At 59.1% G+C, this 18,824-nt stretch overlaps 1 protein-coding gene across 2 annotated transcripts in view; it reads left to right on the forward strand.

Annotated features, from left to right (window-relative positions):
* Positions 1-9,152: 9,152 nt before the first annotated feature.
* Positions 9,153-18,824, forward strand: part of ZNF704 (zinc finger protein 704) — a 97,406-nt gene continuing 87,734 nt past the window's right edge. The window contains exon 1 of one of the 2 annotated variants that reach the window (XM_084864317.1): positions 9,153-9,806. In XM_084864317.1, coding sequence (XP_084720443.1) covers positions 9,408-9,806 — 399 coding nt within the window. In that variant the 5' untranslated portion in view covers positions 9,153-9,407. Of the gene's footprint in view, positions 9,807-15,131; positions 15,519-18,824 lie in introns of those variants that run through there. The other variant, XM_084864318.1, reaches the window with a different exon arrangement.

An 18,824-nucleotide genomic window follows, 5' to 3' on the forward strand; every position in this document is an offset into this window, starting at 1 on the left:
GGAAACCTTTGCGGAACAGAACTGCAAGAGCAAAACAAACAAACCCCTCTCTTCCCAAAGCCGGCTTTCCCCAAATGACGAGGCAACACGCCTCTATTCTTGGACTCTCGTTGCTCCTCAGCTCTTTTCAGGAATTCAGTTGCAACTGGTCTCTTTCCTTCTTGGAAACCTGCTCTCGGGAAAGGGATTAGACTCACTCACACTCAGGTGGACACGACCTTCTTTGAGCCTCACCAGTTCCTCAAAACAAAAGCGTCTGCACGCGAACAAGCCTGAGCCTAACGCGGAAGGGTCAAGTTTTTAACTGTGGCCCTGAGACACCAGCACCGATGGAAGCGGTTTTTCCAGGATGGACAGACGGGGGAGTATTTAAACCTTCTGAGGTTTTGGAACTGCGAATAGTCCTTCCTGAAATGAGACTACGCACCCTGATCCACCTGGCTTGTGACTCTGGTTTGCTCCTGTGAGTCTCAGGGTAGGTAAGGGCCTGGAGCTGCTGTGTCCTAACTTAGCAAAAATCAAACAGGTCCTGAGCAGAAGGTCCCTAAGCCTTCTTCAGCTGACACCACACATCCCAGGAGCTGCTTGGGCCAGTGAGCGCCTAGCTCTCCTCCTGCAGTAAATGAATCCACCCCTTCACTAGCTTCAGCCAGAAAGACAGCCTGTGGCTGCAGAGGACACACAGGAGTTCTGGGACAGAGAAGCAGACTACGCGGCGAGGACCCATGGTCAGCAGCTGGCAGCCCCTGTGCACCTCCTCCCCTCCCAGAGCAGGGAGGGCTGGTGGCCACAGGTCTCCCTGGGATAGTCTGGAAGCAGGAGGAGGGTCTCTGGTGACAGGTCACACACGCCCCCGGAGGGCTCCGTGCTGCCTGCTAGGCGGCTGGGCGCTGGCGGCCACCCAGGCACTTGTTTTTGTGGAGGAACAAAAGCCTCACTCCCAGCTGTGGCGCCCAAATCTGGCTCCCACTGTAAGGCTCCCACAGCTGGGCCTGGGGGAGTTGGGGTGGGGGAGGCCCCGGCAAGCGCTGCAAAACCCGGAGGCGGAGCGCTCGGAGTGGGGGCACCCAGGGAGAGAAGGGAAAGGGGGCCAGGCTGTGCCTGTGTCTGCTCAGCTCCTGCTCCTGCAGGAAATTTCCCGGCAAGTGACTGCTGACTTCCTGAACACCATCTCCGTGATCACAGGCGACGAAGCCACAGTGGCCGTGTCCCCGTCAGTCAACACGAGACTAAAGTGACCAGGGAACAACAAGGCAAAAACCTCTCTCCTTCTGTGCACACCCCCCTCCCCCAAAATAGCAAACATGTGTTCCCTGAAAAAGAAATTCCAGTCATTTATCTACTCACACACAAACTCCCGCCTTGGGCAAGCATTCTGAGGACGTGTGCTGAGGGCTGTGTGTGTTAGAGAGGCGAAGCTCGGTGCTCGTGGAAAAAGTGCCCTCGCCCCTGGGGGGCAGGCCGAACTTGGGGTACAGGCTGATGGGGTGTGCACAGCCTCGGGCTGAGGGCTGCTTGGGAGGTGAGGATGCTCTCACCCTTTCTTTGCCTCGAGCTGGGACGGCAGCCGCTGGCCCACAGCACCCACCGCCTCCGTGGCACCCCGAGGGGCCTGTTTTCCTTGGTCCTGGTCGCCTCCCAGGCCCGGCACGGGGCGGGCTGACAGGTACGGGTCGAATGAGTGACGAATGTCTTCAGGGATGAGGGGCCCTGGTGTGGAGGTAGCACTGTGTGATGTTTAGGGAGCAGGGGGACAAACAGCAACCATGACTCCTCCCCACCTGCTGGACACTGAGAGCTGTTGTTCGACTTCAGAGCCCATACTGTGAGCCCCTGTCAGGGGACGTTTCTAGGTTCCTGGTGAATCAGTGTATTTGATTTTACTTCCCACTGGAGTCCCCTGGGGGCAGGAGGTGGGCCTTCAGCAGCCTGAGGTCCCTGTCCTCCCAGGTCCCTCTCCCCCCGCCCAGCCCGCTCAGCCACACCTCCCCGGGGACACCGGGCTTCACTACAGTCCTGATGCGGGGCGGTCCTGCTCTTCTGCAGAGCACAGCCTCTCGGGCCCAGCGGCAGGGCATGGGGCCGGCCTGGGCTCTGCTGAGGCAGCGGAGGGGGAGAAGGAGCTCACTTCAAAGCATCGCGTGGAGCCGAAACTGGTTCAGTGGATAGAGCTTCAGCTTGTGGACTGAAAGGTCCCGGGTTCCATTCCAGTCAAGGGCATGTACCTTGGTTGCGGGCTCATCCCCAGTAGGGGGTGTGTAAGGCAGCTGATTGATGACTCTCTCTCATCGATGTTTCTAACTCTCTACTCCTCTCTCTTCCTCTCTGTAAAAATCAATTAAAAAAAAAAAAGCATAGGGTGGAAACTGGAAGAACACAGGGGTGACTGCAGGTAGGTGGGACATGTTATTATGAACAGGGCAGCCCCAAACTGGCTGGTCAGTGGCAACTTGTATACACGCTCCAACACAAGGGGCCCCGTGCCATTGGCGATGCTCACGCTACATCACCATCAGCAGCTCCAGCACCGTGTGCTTGTGCAGGGCGCATGTTGCTCCTGCGGAGTCACTGCCCTGGCGCATGCGTAGGGCGAGGGGCCTTTCACGTAGGAACAGCACCGTGTCCTCCCTGCACACGTGCGTGTGGCCTGTAGGCCGTGCACCGCCTGCATGCTCTGGTCAGTGCCCTCACACTCCACCCCTTACGCCGGATGGTTTCTGCCAGGGACCCTGGCCCATATGCCAGCTCCTTGAGCACAGAGTCCACCATGCTTAGCTACCTGCACCCCTGTCCCTGGTCCCATGTCCCCCAATTTCCGATAAAGCCACCCAGGGTGCTACCTCCTGGACCCTTACTAAGGCTCTGCCTTATCACTCCCCGGGGCTGGCAGCGGCCGATGGCCACTCAATGGTGTATTGGTGCCTCTTTGGAAGTTTCTACTTCCTGTATCTCCTCCCCCACTTCCTGTCCTCGCACGAGGCGATGTCCTGCTGCTTGTGCCTTTATGGCAACAACAAAGTCAAGCCCTTAGAGACAGCCCGCTGTCTGTTCCAACGGCCACAGGCCAGGGTCCCGTGTCCACACCATCCAGACTGCTCGCAGTTCCGCCCATTGGCTGCTTTGCCCCGAACCAGAACCGAACCACAGTTCATTGTATCCGAACGGGCAGCCACGTGGCAGCTCCCCCTACTTGACCCGTCCGTGTGCCACATGGTGTCTGGGAGGGGTGTACCTTCCTGGAATGGACAGGGAGTGCCGCCTCCACCGGAGTCTCATCCCTTGACTGATCTCAGGAGTCACAGGACCCAACAGGGTTTGCCATTCCTGTGACAGAGGGCAGATCCTCACCGCTGCCCTTGGTTCCAAATAGACCCCGCTTTGCGCACGGTGGGGTCTTTGCCACTGCTGACGTGGGCATGGTCACCCAGGACCTAAGCCAATGGCTGCGGGCTCTGCAGTCTTCACCGCCCCTCACTCTGTGTCACGATCGCCTCACAGGCCTGCAGGGCTGTGTCCGTGACTGCCAGCTGCTGCTCCAGGAGGAAGTGCCGGCTCTCGGCCCCTCCCACAGCTGGACCAGACCCCGAAGGTGCCCTTCTCCGCCCAGGCTGTGGCCACAGACCCGGCGAAGCCCTGTGGAGTGACAGTCACGTCCAGCTGGGATGGTTGTGTCGGGTGTGCGGCCTGCAGGGTTTGGGCTCGGGTGAGTGTCCTGTTGGCAGCTAGACAGGCCTCCTCCGCCTCTGGAGTCCAGTCCAGTCGCCCCTGCGGGGACTCCTGATACAGTGACCACACCAACGCGCCCGGTGGGGGTGGACCCCGCCAACATTCCGAAGGCATCGGTCTGTGATGGATTCCCGTCGCACTTGGATCAGCCGCACTTGGTCAATGCCTGCCCCGGGTAGCACCGGTCTCACTGGCCAGGCAGCTCCCAAGACTGACAGGGAAGCCAGGGCCTCGGACCCGGCAGTCATTCTCAGCCGCCCATCCTCCGAGCCCAAAGCCTGCCGGAGACTCGGCAAGAGAACGAGAGGCCAGCACGCCGTCTTTGCTATTTGGAACATGGTCACTGGGGGCGGCTCGCCCAGGCGGCTAACTCCTGTGCCACCGACCACGGCAGGCGGTAGGGCTGTGCGAGTCTCCTCGTGGAGAGCGACAGAAGTCCGTGCCGACCGTCCCACGTGGACGCAAACTGTCCCGGACTCCCGGGCTGTGTCTGTGGAAAGCGAGCACCAGCCAGTCTGCCCACAGCGGCCCCGCCCGTCGGGGGAGGCAGGAGGCCCAGGAGCTCCGTTACCGCCGGCACCGCTGAGTGTGGGGAGTCACTTTCTCCAGTCCCTGTCCCCCAGCCCTTCGCCAGCTGCCCGGCTTCCTCACGGCCGCACGGAGGGCTGTGTGGGCTGCGCGTGCCCATTCTCCGCCTTCTCCGGCTGCACGGCTGTCTGTCCAGCTTCCTCAGGCCTCCTGGGAGGCTTGACTGCGTGCCCACACTTCCTGGGGGGGCTGGGCAGTGTCACCACTGACTGCATGGTGGGGGTGCCCCCTCGTGTGATGGGTTTTACCACACGCCCGCAAGCGTTAACCCTTCTGCCTATCCACTCCCAAGATGTGTTCTGTAGGGGAAACATGCACGGATAGGCCTGCAGGGAAGTTGGCCAATACCCAGGGTCAAGGTTGCCTGCCACCAGGGACAGTTCGGGTTACCAGAGAGCAAAGTGCAGTCCACACCGGTACCCACCAGCGCCAACACACGGTGCAAGTTGCAGGGGGGCAATATATGGTGAGTTCAGCATGCGGCCTCCAGTCCTCGGGGTCCCTCCTAACCGGGCCTTGCCTGCTTCTCAGTCTAGATCAGTGGTCGGCAAAGCGCAGCTCACGAGCCACATGCGGCTCTTTGGCCCTTGAGTGTTCCAACGCCACTTCTGCAAAATAGACTTGCTCAGGCCAAAAACTGACTTCTGTGCATGGGCCACGAAGTTTCAATCACACTGTATGTTCATGCCCGCATGTAGTATTTTGTGGAAGAGCTACACTCAAGGGGCCAAAGATCCGCATGTGGCTCGAGAGCCGTGGTTTGCCTACCACTGGTCTAGGACAGTGGTCAGCAAACTCCTTAGTCAACAGAGCCAAATATCAACAGTACAATGATTGAATTTCTTTTGAGAGCCACATTTTTTAAACTTAAACTTCTTCTAACGCCACTTCTTCAAAATAGATTCAGCCAGGCCTTGGCATTTTGTGGAAGAGCCACACTCAAGGGGCCAAAGAGCTGCATGTGTCTCGAGAGCCGAAGTTTGCCAACCACGGGTCTAGGAGATTGAACCCTTCCTCCTCAGAGGCGTCTAACAGTCCTGGAGGCCACCCGTCAGGGGACCTGCCTTTCCTTGGCAGCTTCTAGAAATGCTGTCCTGCTGGTTATCGCCTCCCCGGGGCCATGAGCTGCAGGTCTCTTTTCTCTTAAGCCCCAGGGCCAGCAGGCCCACCCACATTGGTGTGCAGAGACTTCCACGGGCTCTGTCCCCGCCGTCATCCGGCTTCTGGTCGCGGGCATGGCTTTATGTACCTTACTTAGTCAGTCACAGGTCTCGCTGCTTGACTTCTACGCCCCCCAAGCCAGCATGGCCGTGGTCACTTCATGCACACAGAGATCTACGAAAGGGTCAAAGTGGCTGCCAGGAAGCCGAACGCCGCTGGGGTGGGGGGCTGCAGCAAGAATCAAGTCTTTCACATGTGTCATAAAATGCTCTTCGTTAGGACCGTGAGTATTCAAATTAGACGTGGCTTGTCTCAAGCCCATTTCCCGTATCACTTGCACTAAATCTACACACACAGCCCCTTCACTCGTGGTTTCTGGCAGTTCTCCAGCATCCTGCCAAATGCTTGGAGACGCTGCCATTGGCCGTCCATCAGGGAGTGGTCTCCCTGCCGGGTGGGTTCCCAACCGGCGGCTGATATTGCAGCTGCCGCCACCAGGAAGGATGGTGGTTATGGAGGTGACCTCTCCATCCTGGGTGGAGACAGCTGCAAGCTAGCTGTGCCATCATCCCACAGCCCAGGAGCCACGCAGGAATCCCTCCCCGGCCTCTGCCGGCTCTGTGGTCCTAATCCTCTCAGTTCTGAGGGGGTAGAGTGGTCTGTGCGGTTAATTCAGTAACTGTGGGCGGCCCTGGAGCCCCACCTCCTGGGGCCATGAGCTGATCCTGCTCCAGATACCTTTTTATGATCGGTCACGCCTGCAAGACAGAGGCCGCGGCACCAGCGGTAACACTTCCTCCGAGCTGCTGTCTGGCTCTGGTTCTCCCGGTCCCTCCCGTCCAGGGAGGCTGCCACCTGCTCTAGCACTCACACCGGGCTTCCAGTGCCTCCTCCAGGTTCTGTAACTCAAGCCCGCGTCCCGCGGTGTTGCAGTTTCAAGGCCGTTAGGAGCCACCAGCCTACCTTCCTGGAAGCCCCCCGCTAGTCTTGGGGAATCCATCAGGGATGACAAAGCCTTCTCTAATGCCTCTGGCATTACCTCAACCAGCTCCCAGCCCTCTGGGGGTGGGGGTGGGGGGGTTTAAGGTGTCAGGAAGGACCCCGCTACCGGATACCACACCTGATAGGAGGCCACATGCCCTCCGTCATGGTGGACAGGATACTTACCCAGAATCCTGCCGGCTACACCAAGTGTTGGGAGCAAACTCCTCAGCTAGGAACTTGCCCCTCTGAGTGCAGGAAGAACACATGGGTGACCGTAGCGTAGGTAGGTGGGGCATGCTTATTACGAACAAAGCAGCCCCAAACTGGCTGGTTGGTGGCAACGTATATACATGCCCAATTGGAAGAGGCCTTGTGCCCATTAGTGATGCCCCAGCTGTGTTAACATAAGCAGGTTACCTAAGGGTGCGCTTGTGCAGGACGTATCCTGCCACTGCTGAGCCATTGCCCTTGTGCACGCATAGGGCAAAGGGGCCTTTGACATAGTAACCCTGCTGTGCCCTTGCCTGCACGCATGCGTATGGCGCGTGGGGAGTAGGCCTTGAACCTTCGGCATGCTCTGGTCAGGGCCCCCGCACATACACAGCAGTTTTGAAAGAAGACAATGGTGTGAATGAGTACTTCCTCCACTCAACCACGAGCCCCAACCATGAACCCACTTAATCTTGTCTTCCCTGTGGGTTCGCAAGAAAACACTTTCTTTCATCTATGATCATTTCAGACATAAAAAGCTTTATCCTTGGCCTGACCACAGCCCCTGGATGAGATGTAGTCGGACATTACAAGCATGCTGTGGCTATTTATTGACAGTGCTGAGCTGACTGGTTATTCTTTGAGAGTATCCCAGGCTACCTTGCTCACATACCGAGAGCAACATGCCCAACATAATGAGCCTTTGTACAGACCCACCCGTACCAGGTACTCTTCCAAGCTGACTACACACATTAACCCATCGTCCTACAAAACAACTTCTTTATTACATGAGGACTGCTAGGATCTGTATTTCACCGACGGGGAAACTGAGGCACAGAGGAAGGATGAGTGAGTACATAGAGCTGGTGAGTTCCTGAGCAGGGACTGGGAGCCCGGCCCGCCCCCACTCAGCTCACACCTTTGCGCTCCGCCACTGCTGCACCCAGCAGCCGAGCCCTGGCGATCTGTTTCTCTGGTCAGAGAAGACCTGCTGTCCATCTCTAAAATCACCGCCCAAACTGACCAATTGAAATGGTGGCCATTCTTTGTGCTTTCGTTTTTGTTTATTGACTAGAGGCCTGGTGCATGGCATTGGTGCACTCGGGGCGGGGGGGGTGGGGAGAGTCCCCTCAGCCCTGCCTGCGCCCGTTAGCAGTCCGGGGAGCCCTCCTCACTCTCTGAAGTCTTAAATGCAGTATTTAGGAATGAACAGTTCAACTGGAAAATGCCCTGATCTGACTGGTCCTGGGAAAAGGAGCCAGGTGCTGGCATGCGGGGAGGTCCAGGGAGGGCGTGCTTGAGGAAGTGGGTGGAGAGAGCTGGTCCCAAACTTCCACTCCGTTGGTAGCCCGGACACTGTGGGAGGTTTGTTAATGGAGGGGAAGGGTGGATGGGCAGCTGCCTCTGGGGATACCTAAGAGAAGGCAGTTAAAATGCTCTGCTATTTTGGGCTGAATGGGTAAAATGAGAGTGTCATTATCTGAAATAGGCCTAGCAGGAAGCTCATCTGATTCAGGGAGAACAAATTCCTTTTTAGAATCCTTGCCATCATCCCCGTGCCACAGCTGGGAGACGCTGCAGGGAGCCTAGGTAAGGAGTTCCTTCAGGGGTGTCGGGGTGTGGTGTTAAATCCCCAGTAATTACAGGAGAGGGCGGAGGGCGGAGGGCGAGGCCCTGCGCCTGCGGAGAGCTGGGGAGGTCCGTGCCCCAGCCCTCACCCACAGAGGTGGAATTGGGCACCTGCTGTGAATACAGAGTGTGGCTTCCCAAATAGCCTCACCTCACACGGTGACAGGTGACTTTCTGTGCCACACCCCAAATCCTTAGAAAGCGAGTGCATCAGTCACATGGCAAACAGGGTAGGTGCTTGGTCTCCAGACTTGATCTCACTTCAGACTAATTTTTTAAAAATAACCAAGTCAAGCAGTTTGGAACTGGCCATCCTGCTTCTTTCTGCAAAGGCGCCGACAGTGCCAGCGCCCCTCACTGTGGGGGGGGGGGGGGGGGGAGGGCACACAAAGCAGCTGGGCCTGCGGGGCAGGGAGGGAGCTGGAGCCAGGCCTCCCGGTGCGCGCAGAGCCTGGCCGGTGGGCAGACCGCGCCATGGAAGTGCTTCAAGAACCCCTCTTAGGGTTGACCCCCCATCTCGGATGGGGACACCATTCCAGATGTCACAGAGGCTCTGGATCAGTCCCCGCACTGCAGAGACCATTCAAATGAAATTGCGGGGGCAAACCTCTTCCTTCAGTCTGACTGGGACCCGAAGCCCAGTTGTAGAGGAGCGCGCGGTCCTCTGTCCACAGGTCCTCCCGCCCCTACTCCGGGCGGGGACGCGGGGTGGGGAGGGGGAGGAGGGCGCGGGGCGCAGCGCGCGGCGCGCAGAGGCCCAGGATCTGGATCTGGAGGTCTCGGGTCCGGGAGGAATCCAGTCCGGGTTTTGCGGGCGCGGGGACCCAGGGCGCGTGGCGGCGGCGGCGGCGGCGGCGCCCACAGCTCGCGCCCCGCGGCCGCTGCAGGCCCGAGAGGCGCGGCCCGGCCGCCGGCCGCATGGGGCGCAGCGCGGCCCGCGGCTCCGGGGCGGCGGCGGCGGCGGCGCGCGGCTCGCTCACACCCGCCCCCTCCCCGCCGTAGCCCCGCTCCGTGCACCGGCGGCCCGTGCACCCGGCGGGCTCACACCGCCCCCTCCCCGCCGTAGCCCCGCACCGTGCACCGGCGGGCGGCGCGGAGCCCCGGCAGACATGCAGGCGCGCCGCCTGGCCAAGCGCTCCAGCCTGGGCGGCCGCCGCGGGGGCCCCGCGCTGCCCCCGCCGGGCCCGGCGCCCGAGAGCGGGAGGCCGCCGCCGCCCCGGAGCGCGGGGCCCGGCCCCCCTCGGGCCGCCGGGGCCGCCCTGTCGCCCGCGCTGCTGCTGCTGGGCGGGGAGGACGAGGAGGAGGAGGGCGCCGGCCGGCGGCGGGGGCGCGGGCGGCCGCCGGAGAGGCCCCGCGGGGGCGCGGAGGACGGGGACGAGGACGAGGACGAGGACGAGGAGGGAGTCATTGAGGCGGACGGCGACGAGGACGAGGACGGCGAGGAGCGCTTCCCGCCGCCGGGCCCCGGCCGCGCGGTGCCCCGGGGCCTGGCGCGGGGCGCGGGGAAGGTGCGTGCGGGCGGCGGGGCGGGCGGGCCGGGGGCGGGGCGCGGGCCGGGGCGGGGGTCGCTCAGCCCGGCGGGCTCCGGGCTCCGGGCTCCGGGCTCCGGGCTCCGGGCTCCGGGCTCCGGGCTCCGGGCTCCGGGCTCCGGGCTCCGGGCGGCTGCCCCTCCCACCGGGAGGGCCTGGCGGCGCGGGAACGGCCACCTGTCCGGTGCGCTGGGAACTTGGCGCCGGGACAGGCGGGCGCGGGCTGTGCCGCGGGGACGGCGAGGCCGGAGGGGGACGCGCTCTTGTTGGGGCAGCGGGGTGGCCCCGGGTCCGGGCCGGGAAGGCCGGGCTGGCTTCTGGCTCCCGGCCCGCAGCCCGTCCCGCCCGCCGGCCCGGCTCTCCGGGAACAATCGCCGCCGAGTGTCCACCGCCGGCGCCGGGGGGAGCGGGAGCCGGGCGGCCGCCGCCGAGCCCGCGGGTTCTACGTGCGTTTTGCGGCAGCCTTGGCGGGGCCCCCTGCCCTCCCTGTTTAACTGGACATGGTTTGGCATTTTGGCTTCTTTCCCTCCTCCAAGCTGCAAATGGGCAAAAGGGGGAAATGGGGGACATAGGGGGCAGGGTGGGTCTGGCACGGGAGCGCAGTGGGTGTGTGCGGAGGACCCAGCGCGGTCCGGAGCCTGGAGCCGGGAGGCTGGGCTTGTACTCGGGAGGGAAGGGGTGGGTGATGGGCGGGAAGGGGTGGGTGATTACACAACCGCCTGGCTGCTCCCGGGCCTGCGATTGGCCCAGCCGGCGCCGCGGTTCGCACAGTGTGTGTTGCTAAGAAGTTTGGAGGCAGCAAGTGGGAAGGGAGGGCTTTTCTCGCAGTGGCCTCAGCCACCTGCAGGCCTGCTGGCTGGAGGTTTCAGAAGGTAACCGACCTTCGAGGGAGGAAACTAGCGAGTTTAATAGATAAATATAAATATATATATTATTTTTGCAGGGGCTTGCGTAAAAGTCAGCCCCTCAAAGCATGACATTGTAGTTGCAAAGAAACCTTAGGAGGATCAGGACAGCTCCTGTGTTGGCATGGCCACGGGTTTCTTTCTGAGACCACCCGCAAGCATCTCTCTGGGAGGGAGGGATTTCCAGCAAGTAGTCATGGGGAAGGGTTCTGACAGTTGCTTGTTGGAACCCAGACCATAACCACACTCTACCACGGCTGTTCCTGCACTGAGGGCCGTAGGACCCTGCTGGGCATGGCCGTCAGTCCCCTGACACCAGGACACCGAGGAGGAGGAGGAGTGAATATTTTGTATTTTCTTGCAGAAGTCCTGAAAATGTGCCTTGTGGTTTGAACAGTGCTTTGCACAATTTGTGATAGAAAACAATTATACAATAGTTCGTGGTTTGTCTTCTAAGCAAATGCAATGTAGGGGCAAAAATCAAATCTATAAAAACAGAATAACTGTAGTGGTAATTTACATTATCAAAAATATTTTTCACATCTAACACATCTCTGTTACATTATTTCAAAGTGGGTTTTATTTTGTAGCTAGAGGCTCGATGCACAAAAATTCTGCAAGAGGAGGTCTTCCTTCCCTCTGGCACCTGGGACCCGGGCTGCTTCCCTCCTCCAGCTGCCCACAGGCATCGGGGACCAGGCTGGTTTCCCTCTGGCCCCGGCTTCATCCGGAAGGACATTCGGAAGGACGTCCGGAAGGACGTCTGGTCTAATTAGCATATTACCTTTTATTCTAGATGTCTTGGTTAGGATAGTTGAGCTGTTTGAGGTATAATTTGTATAAGTTCATACTGCTTTTCAGCCATCTTGACATTGCATCTAAAGAGATTTTCCAATGGAATATAATGGGACATTTTATTATATGCAATATAAGTGCATATAACAATGTCAATTTCATAGATATATGTATATGTAGGGGTGGGCAAAAGTAGGTTTACATTCATTGGCATGGAAAAAGACATGCAGGTTATGATGATTATAATAGCTTTATTAACTCTGTTTTGCATACTCACAACTATATACCTACTTTTGCCCACCCCTGTGTATATATGTATTATACACACACACACACACACACACACACACACACAGATCATAATAATCTGGCCACTCAGTGTATATTCTATATAATAAAAGGCTAATGTGCAAATTGTTCCCTTGACCAGGAGTGCGACCAGCAGGCAGGCCGGCCAACCACCCATATCCCTTTCCTCTGGCCAGGTTGGCATACACACACTGAGTGGCCAGATTATTATGCATTCAGAGATCATATTAATCTGGCCATTCGATGTATGTGTGTGTGTGTGTGTGTGTATACACATATGCACTTGTTTACTCAAATATATATTGAACACCCACAATGTGCCAGGTGCTACTCTAGAACACAGAAGTAAGCACCTTCATATACTCACCTCTGATTAGAGGAATCATAGCAACAAGCAAAGATGCGAAGCAGGGAGCTTGGGAGTGGAGGGTGCTGCACAATGAGGGGGAAGTGGTGTACCTCACGAACGAGGAGGAAGAGGGGAACGCTTTATGGGGAAGACCTCCCTGAGGCGGGGATTTCGATCTGAGATCCGTGCCACAGCTGGAGAAGATCTTTCCAGAGGGAAGGAATGGCAATGGCAAAAGTGTTAACGTGGGGAGGAGGAAAGGTGTGGACTTGGTGGGTTGAGATGCGCCAGGGAGGCAGGTGGGGGCAGCAGCTTAGAGCCCAGGGGGCCTTCTGAGGTAGGGGGTGAAGACTGGAACGTTCTAAGCAGTAACGGCATACGAGGTGACTTGTGTTCTTAAAAGGCCATGCCGTGTGGACAGCAGGGAGAGACAGCCAGGTGGCCATCGTCCAAGCGGGAGGTGGGGGCACGCTCCAGGTGGCAGAGGGAGTGCGAGAGGAGTGGACGGAGTCAGGGTCCATTGTGACAGAGGACTCTCTAGAACTTGCAGATGCGAGAGCAGGAGGGGAGGGAAGAGAACGCAGGGTGAGGCCCGATGGGAAGGCGGGTTGGATGTGCTATTTGCTGTGATTGGGAGAACAACGGATTTTTGAAGGGAAAAGAGTCCTGTTTCGGACATATTATGTCTGAGATGACAGTCAGACATCCACATGGAAGCTGGAATGGGGCAGGTGGCTGCAGGATGTGGGACGGAGGGGAGAGAGGTCAGGGCTGGAGAGAGATATTTGGGAGCCGCCAGCATGTTGATGTCGCTTGAAACTAGTTAGAAAGGAAGTGAGACAGGCCTAGAGAGGGAGCCTGGGCCAGACCCTGCGGCTCAGCACTGCTCGGGAAGCCGGTCTGGGAGTTAGGAGGAGGAGGAGGAGGCAGCAACCATGAGTGATGGTAACTGGGAAATGTGAAAGCCAGCCGGCCGAGCGAAATAGCTCTGAAAATGGGGTGTGCTGAGTGGTGCTGAATTCTGCTGGGATGGTGAACAAGATAAGGACGGAGCCATGCTCGTTCCGATTCGATAATGTGGGACTTGGTGTCCTTGACCAAGAAAATGTGGTCAGTGATGTGACTAGCGTGGGCTGAGCAGTGAATGGAGGTGAGGACGCATATGGAAAACTGTTTACAAGTTTTGCTGGAAAGGAGAGCAGAGAGAAGCGGAGCATTTGGGGGGCATATGGTCCAGACTTATTTTCACAGGATACAGGCGATGCTAGTGCATGATGGGAAAATCTGGTCCAAAGCAAGTGTGTTTGGTTTCCATTGCGGTGTAACAAAGTACCACAAACTTTTTGACTTACAACAGTGGTCGCGGTGTCTAGGGTTAGGAGTCCAGGCTCAGTTTCCCTGGGTCTATGCTGTGTCACAGGCTGTAGTCTGGCTGCTAGGTGGGCTGTGTTCTCATCAGGAGGCTGGGCTGGGCAGGGGCTCCCCTGTGAACTCACTCAGGTTGTCAGCAGAATCAGTCCCTTGCATCTGTGGGTCTGAAGGTCGAGTTTCTAGCTGGCTGTCACCTGGAGGCTGCCTTCAGCTTCTTCTAGACCCCCTCTTCCCACCCCCAGTGCTGCTTCCCGTGGCCTTCCTCCACACGGCCGCCTGCTTCATCCAGCCTCCTGTCTGCCGGAGAGCCGGAGGCTCGTGTACTGCGCTGCAATCACAGCAGCAATGAAACGATCATCGTCTTTGCTATTGGTTCGCAGTGACTCCTGGGTTCCACTCACACGTGGGGGAAGGGGCACACGAGGCACGGATACCGGAGCGAAGGATCGTCGGGGTCACCTTCGGGAGGAACCAAGGTGCAGAGAGAAGAGGGATAGTTTCAGGGTGACGGTCCTTGGAAAAGCCGCAGGGGAGGGGACCTGTACCCCTGGACAGGGGTTGGCCTGGGACGGAGCCAGAGCCCTTTGCTCATTGAATTAGAGAGAAGGTGGAGACAGGGAGTGGGTGGTTATATGTCGGTGATGGTCGGAGGAAGTGGTTCTGGGCCGGTGGCCTGTTTCCCCCGCGCAGCAGAGAGGAAGGTCGTTGGCGGAGGGTGAGGGAGACCCGAAGTCCAGCTGAAGGCATCACATACCTAGTATGGCCAGCTCAAGTCTAAGTGCACATTCTCGTTTAAACTCGATTACACACCCACGAGTCATCGACATCATCCCCATCATCCTCACTTTGCAGAAGTGATGAGCAGTTCCCTTAAAGACACAGGTGCTGAGCGGCAGAACGGGGCTGAGCCAGGAAGGGTAACCGCAGAGCATGCCTGCTTCGCTGCCTCGTACACAAAGCAGACAGCTGGATTCAGCAGAGATGGGGCTCAGCCAGGTGCGTGAGCAGTGGCCCAGCTGTGACCGTAACCACAGGAGTGGGCTCTAAGAAAAGGGAGGACAGGAAGGGGTGAGGGGCGGTGACAGAGTCATGCTTGGGTCAGTGGATCGGAGAAAACAGAGTAAACCCATACAATCCACAGGAGAATGGGAAGGAAACGTAGGACAGTTTGGGTTCCAAAGTGACGTGATTGCAAATGAATGTTTGCTGACTGCTTGAGCCGGGAGCTGCCCTGAGCGGCTGCACGCAGGAGGAGCTCACCAGACAGCATGCCTGGGGGCCCGAGGCCCGGTTCTCCCGCCGAGGGACCCACCGCGTGGCGATGGCGGCGGATGTCCACCCACAGCCCGTGCTTTCAGTCACCGCACTGGGATCTCCGCGCTCTCCCCAGGGCTGTGTGGGATGCAGATGCCCCTTTATTTCCAGGAGGATTTGGGATTGCCAAGGACATCGAGGAATACATGCTAGTAAGTAGCTGAGACGCTTGCCTGGGAGCTATCACGAGGCAGCAGGAGGAACGCTGTGTGGTGTGGTTTTCAGTTTCTGGCCTAAGAAAATTTGCACACTGAACCTCCGCTCACCCACCAAAGGGAAGACTAACCTCCTGGCCCTGTGTAAGAAACACTGAGTGGCAGTCAACCAGGTCTTCAACCAGAGTTTAATTTTAAGAAGGACCGTACAGAGGGAGGAAGGGTTCTCTCATACAGAGCCACTCGGAGACGGCCACACAGTGGGGGCTGAGATAACGGGCCAGGACTGTGCTCTGCGATGCTAATGGCTTCGTTCAGGGACCAGAACCAGAGCATCCGAAGGGATTGATCATTGACTGGGATACGTTTAGGAAAAACCCGACAGGAAAGATGGCTAGGCAGGCAGTCTGTCGAGATTCCCTCCAGAGAAAAGCTGGGAAGGAAGGCTTTTACATGAGATGCTAGATGCCCCGGTTCCCACCGCCGACGCTCGGTAAGTAGTAACGGGACGGGATCCGGCTCTCCGGGGATGGCTGGCCAGCTGTTAGCCCGGCTCCTGAAGAGCAGATGACGGTACTCGCCGTTGGCAGGGACTGTGCCGCAAACACTGAATTCCAATTTGCTAACAAGCATGTGTCTTGCAAAGGGTCTGTGTTGGCTGCAGAGGAAAGCATGTGCTTAAGACACCAGACAAAGTTGTCATTCACCGCCGGGCTGGCAGGCAAACAGAGGATCTAGCAATCCAGGGCCCTCACTGGGGACACGGAAGGTGAGGCCGTCCAGCTGGGGCTGCTGACCAGCCGGGGGGCAGGGCAGGGTCAGTGCCCTGGTCTGCCAGCCCCCAGGATCACCCTCCTCACCGGGTTAGCTCCCTGGGTCCGGCACGATCTGCGCTCCACTCCCTCAGTTTTCACGGGGGGGGGGGGGGAATCACCGTTTTCTCAGATGGTCTACCAGGGCTAATCGGCTTCTATGTTTGGAAAGTTCTTCCTTCTGTGAAGCCCCTCAGACAGAGGCAGCTCCCCTGATTGCCATCCGATGGGCGGACCTTCGGTGACCCCTGCCCGGCCAGGGCTCCCCACTTTCCGCAGTTCCTACGGGTGGGCAGGCTCCCATTTCCATGTCCTTGTGCCTCCGGTGAGCCGGCCGACAGAGGAGGTGGTATCAGCCCTTAGCGAGCGCCTTCCCCGGGCTGTGCTGCTGCTGGCTGTGGCTGCTCTGCCCCAGAGCGAGGGAGCCGGAGGGAGCCACAGTGCCGTGTGTGTGTGTGTGTGTGTGTGTGTGTGTGTGTGTGTGTGTGTTTGACCCCTTCACGCCCGGCCTCGCCCTTACTGAGCCTGTGCCCGCCAGATTCCCGTGTCCTCCCCTCGAGCTTCCCTGCCCTCCACGCTGTGAGCTGTCGGAGCGTCTCGCCTGCGTGGAGCCGCCGGCCTGTCCCAGGGACACGTGCCCTCCGTGCCCTGGCCGTCTCACGGGGAGGCCAGTGCACAGTGTGCGGGAGACCTCCTGAAGCCTGGGGCATAGTGGAGACCTCACCGCCTTCCGGGCCAGCCAAATCCAAGCCCTCATACGGGATGGTTTTCTCGGGGTTTGCTGCTGTGTTTCTGTCCGTCCCGAGACTCGGGGAGAAGCAGTGATAAGGCGGGCCTCCCCCCTAACGAATTCCTGACAAGCTGTCTAGAAGGAGGTTCTGAGTTCCCTCTCTCTGTATTCCTCCCGCCCCCATCCCCCCATCAGGATTAGCTCTGCCGAGAGAGTTAGTTGGTTCCCACACTTTGGGATGTAATTGTGAGATGTCCCCTGAAACTATTGCAGCCAAACACCCTGTGTGAAGAAGCGGGTGCGGCCTGGCCAGGAGATGGTTCCTGCATGGCGGGTGAGGGATGACCTTCGACCCTGGAAGCCGGCAAATGGCTGCTCTCATTTACTGGATCGGAGGGAATCCTACGTAATAAAAGGCGAATATGCAAATCTGCCAAATGGCGGAATGACCAGTCGCTGTGACATGCACTGATCACCAGGGGGCAGAAGCTCCGTGCAGGAGCTGCGAGTGTGTGACTTGGCAGTGGCAGTACTCGGGTGATGCACCTGGAACCAGAGAGGAGGGAGCCCGATTCCTCGAGGGCCACGTGATTCCACCTTCGGCCATGGGCGTTGTTGTTGCTGGAGCACTGTCGGCCTGAACCTCATGTGCTGCCGAGCCGTGGTGACCGCAGACCTCGGTGAGCTGCTGGGGTGGGACCCCGGGAGGTTGGCTCCAGGGGGTGTCCAGCCCATCTTGCCCAATCCTGCCCCACTGGCCACCTTCTAACTAATTTTCTTTCAGTGTGCACCAATCCGTGCTCCAGGCCGCTAGTGTAACACTGAGATTGGCTGATCGAAATCAGAGTGATGACATCCTGACACTTTGTTGAAGATTCTGTTGTGGAAACTCCAGTGTTACGGTCCGAGGGCAAACAGGCTTGCTCCAGTCTGGAAGGAGAGGCTGTCGTGCTGGGCTAAGAAGTGTGCGGTGGTGGACAAGGGGGTTTCCCTCGTGCAGGACGCCGGGAGGCACAGCCTGGAGGTGCCGGCGCTGCCAGGCCCGGCTGGGAGCTGCTCTGAGGGCGGCTCCGTGTCGCCCAGCTGCACCGGGCACCTCCCCTGACGTGGGACTAACGGGCATGGCCAGTCAGAGCCAGTGAGCATCAGAAGTGCGCCTACCTTCTAGATTCAGTACATTTTCTAAAGGAGTCTGTGCCTTGAAATACCGTGTGAGGAACCCCACAGATGGGGTCATGCTAGGTCGTTGTTCTGCCCTTGGCTGTGGGCTCATGAGAGAGAAGGAGGGAGCAGGCCTGAGCACAGAGTGACCGCGGCCCCCAGCCACTGCCGCCGCTGCTGCTCGGACCCGGGAACAGAGCACAGGCTCTGGGTGCAGTGCCGGCTTCTCCCCGCTGCTGGGCCTCCTCAGGCTCCTAACGCCAGGCTCCAGTGCCCTCACCTCCACCTGGGGTGTCCTTCAGCCTCCTCCATGGAGCATACCGGGGCTCCTGCAGGATAATAAACAAACACCTGCTGGCAGTTTATGTCCTTCGTGGCTTCGGAAGGAAAGCTTTTGTGGAGTTTTGTTTGAGATCCACAGTCATGGTGACTGTTCCAGCCTCCTCCTGGGTGCAGGGCGGGGGAGGGGGTGGCTTCCCGCTGAGCTCTGGGGGCCCTGGGGTGGGAAGCTCCCGCTTCCCTTCAGCCTTCAGCTCCGGAGGAGGCCGGAGCCACCGCCGCTGTGCGAAGAGGACTAGGCCTCTGCCTCTCGCTGTCCGCTGCAGCTCTGCACCTCCCACGGCAAGCACGCTGGCTGCCTCCTCCGGCAGAGGAGCGCACACGGGGATGCGTGTCCCTGAAAGCCGCCGTGGCCCCACCTTCCCCCCAGCCCGAGGCCTGGGCTTGCCCTCCCCCACCCCCGGCTCCTCTCGGTGCGAGGGCTGCTGCCTGGTGTTGGTGAAGCAGCCCTCTTTGTCCTGTGGGCAGGCAGGCGGTGCCGAGCGGGAGTTCCTGGGAACGGGGCATACCCTTTGGGGAGACCGCGGCAGGGGAGGGGAGGGCTCTGTGCGAAACGGCCCGGAAATGCCACTGAGTGAGAGACAGATTTCTACAGTCAGACAGCATGTTACTGCAGAGCCACCGGGAGAGGGTACAGCACCTGTGCACCTAGAGACGGCCCTGGCGGGGGTTGTCCAGTGCACCAGCAAGGGTGCCAGTTCGAGTCAGGGCACATTCCTGGTTGCACGTTCGATCCCTCCCTGGTCAGGGGGTGTAC

The sequence above is a fragment of the Pipistrellus hanaki genome, assembly GCF_964339955.1.
Source record: "Pipistrellus hanaki genome assembly, chromosome: 17".
NCBI classification, from domain to species: domain Eukaryota; kingdom Metazoa; phylum Chordata; class Mammalia; order Chiroptera; family Vespertilionidae; genus Pipistrellus; species Pipistrellus hanaki.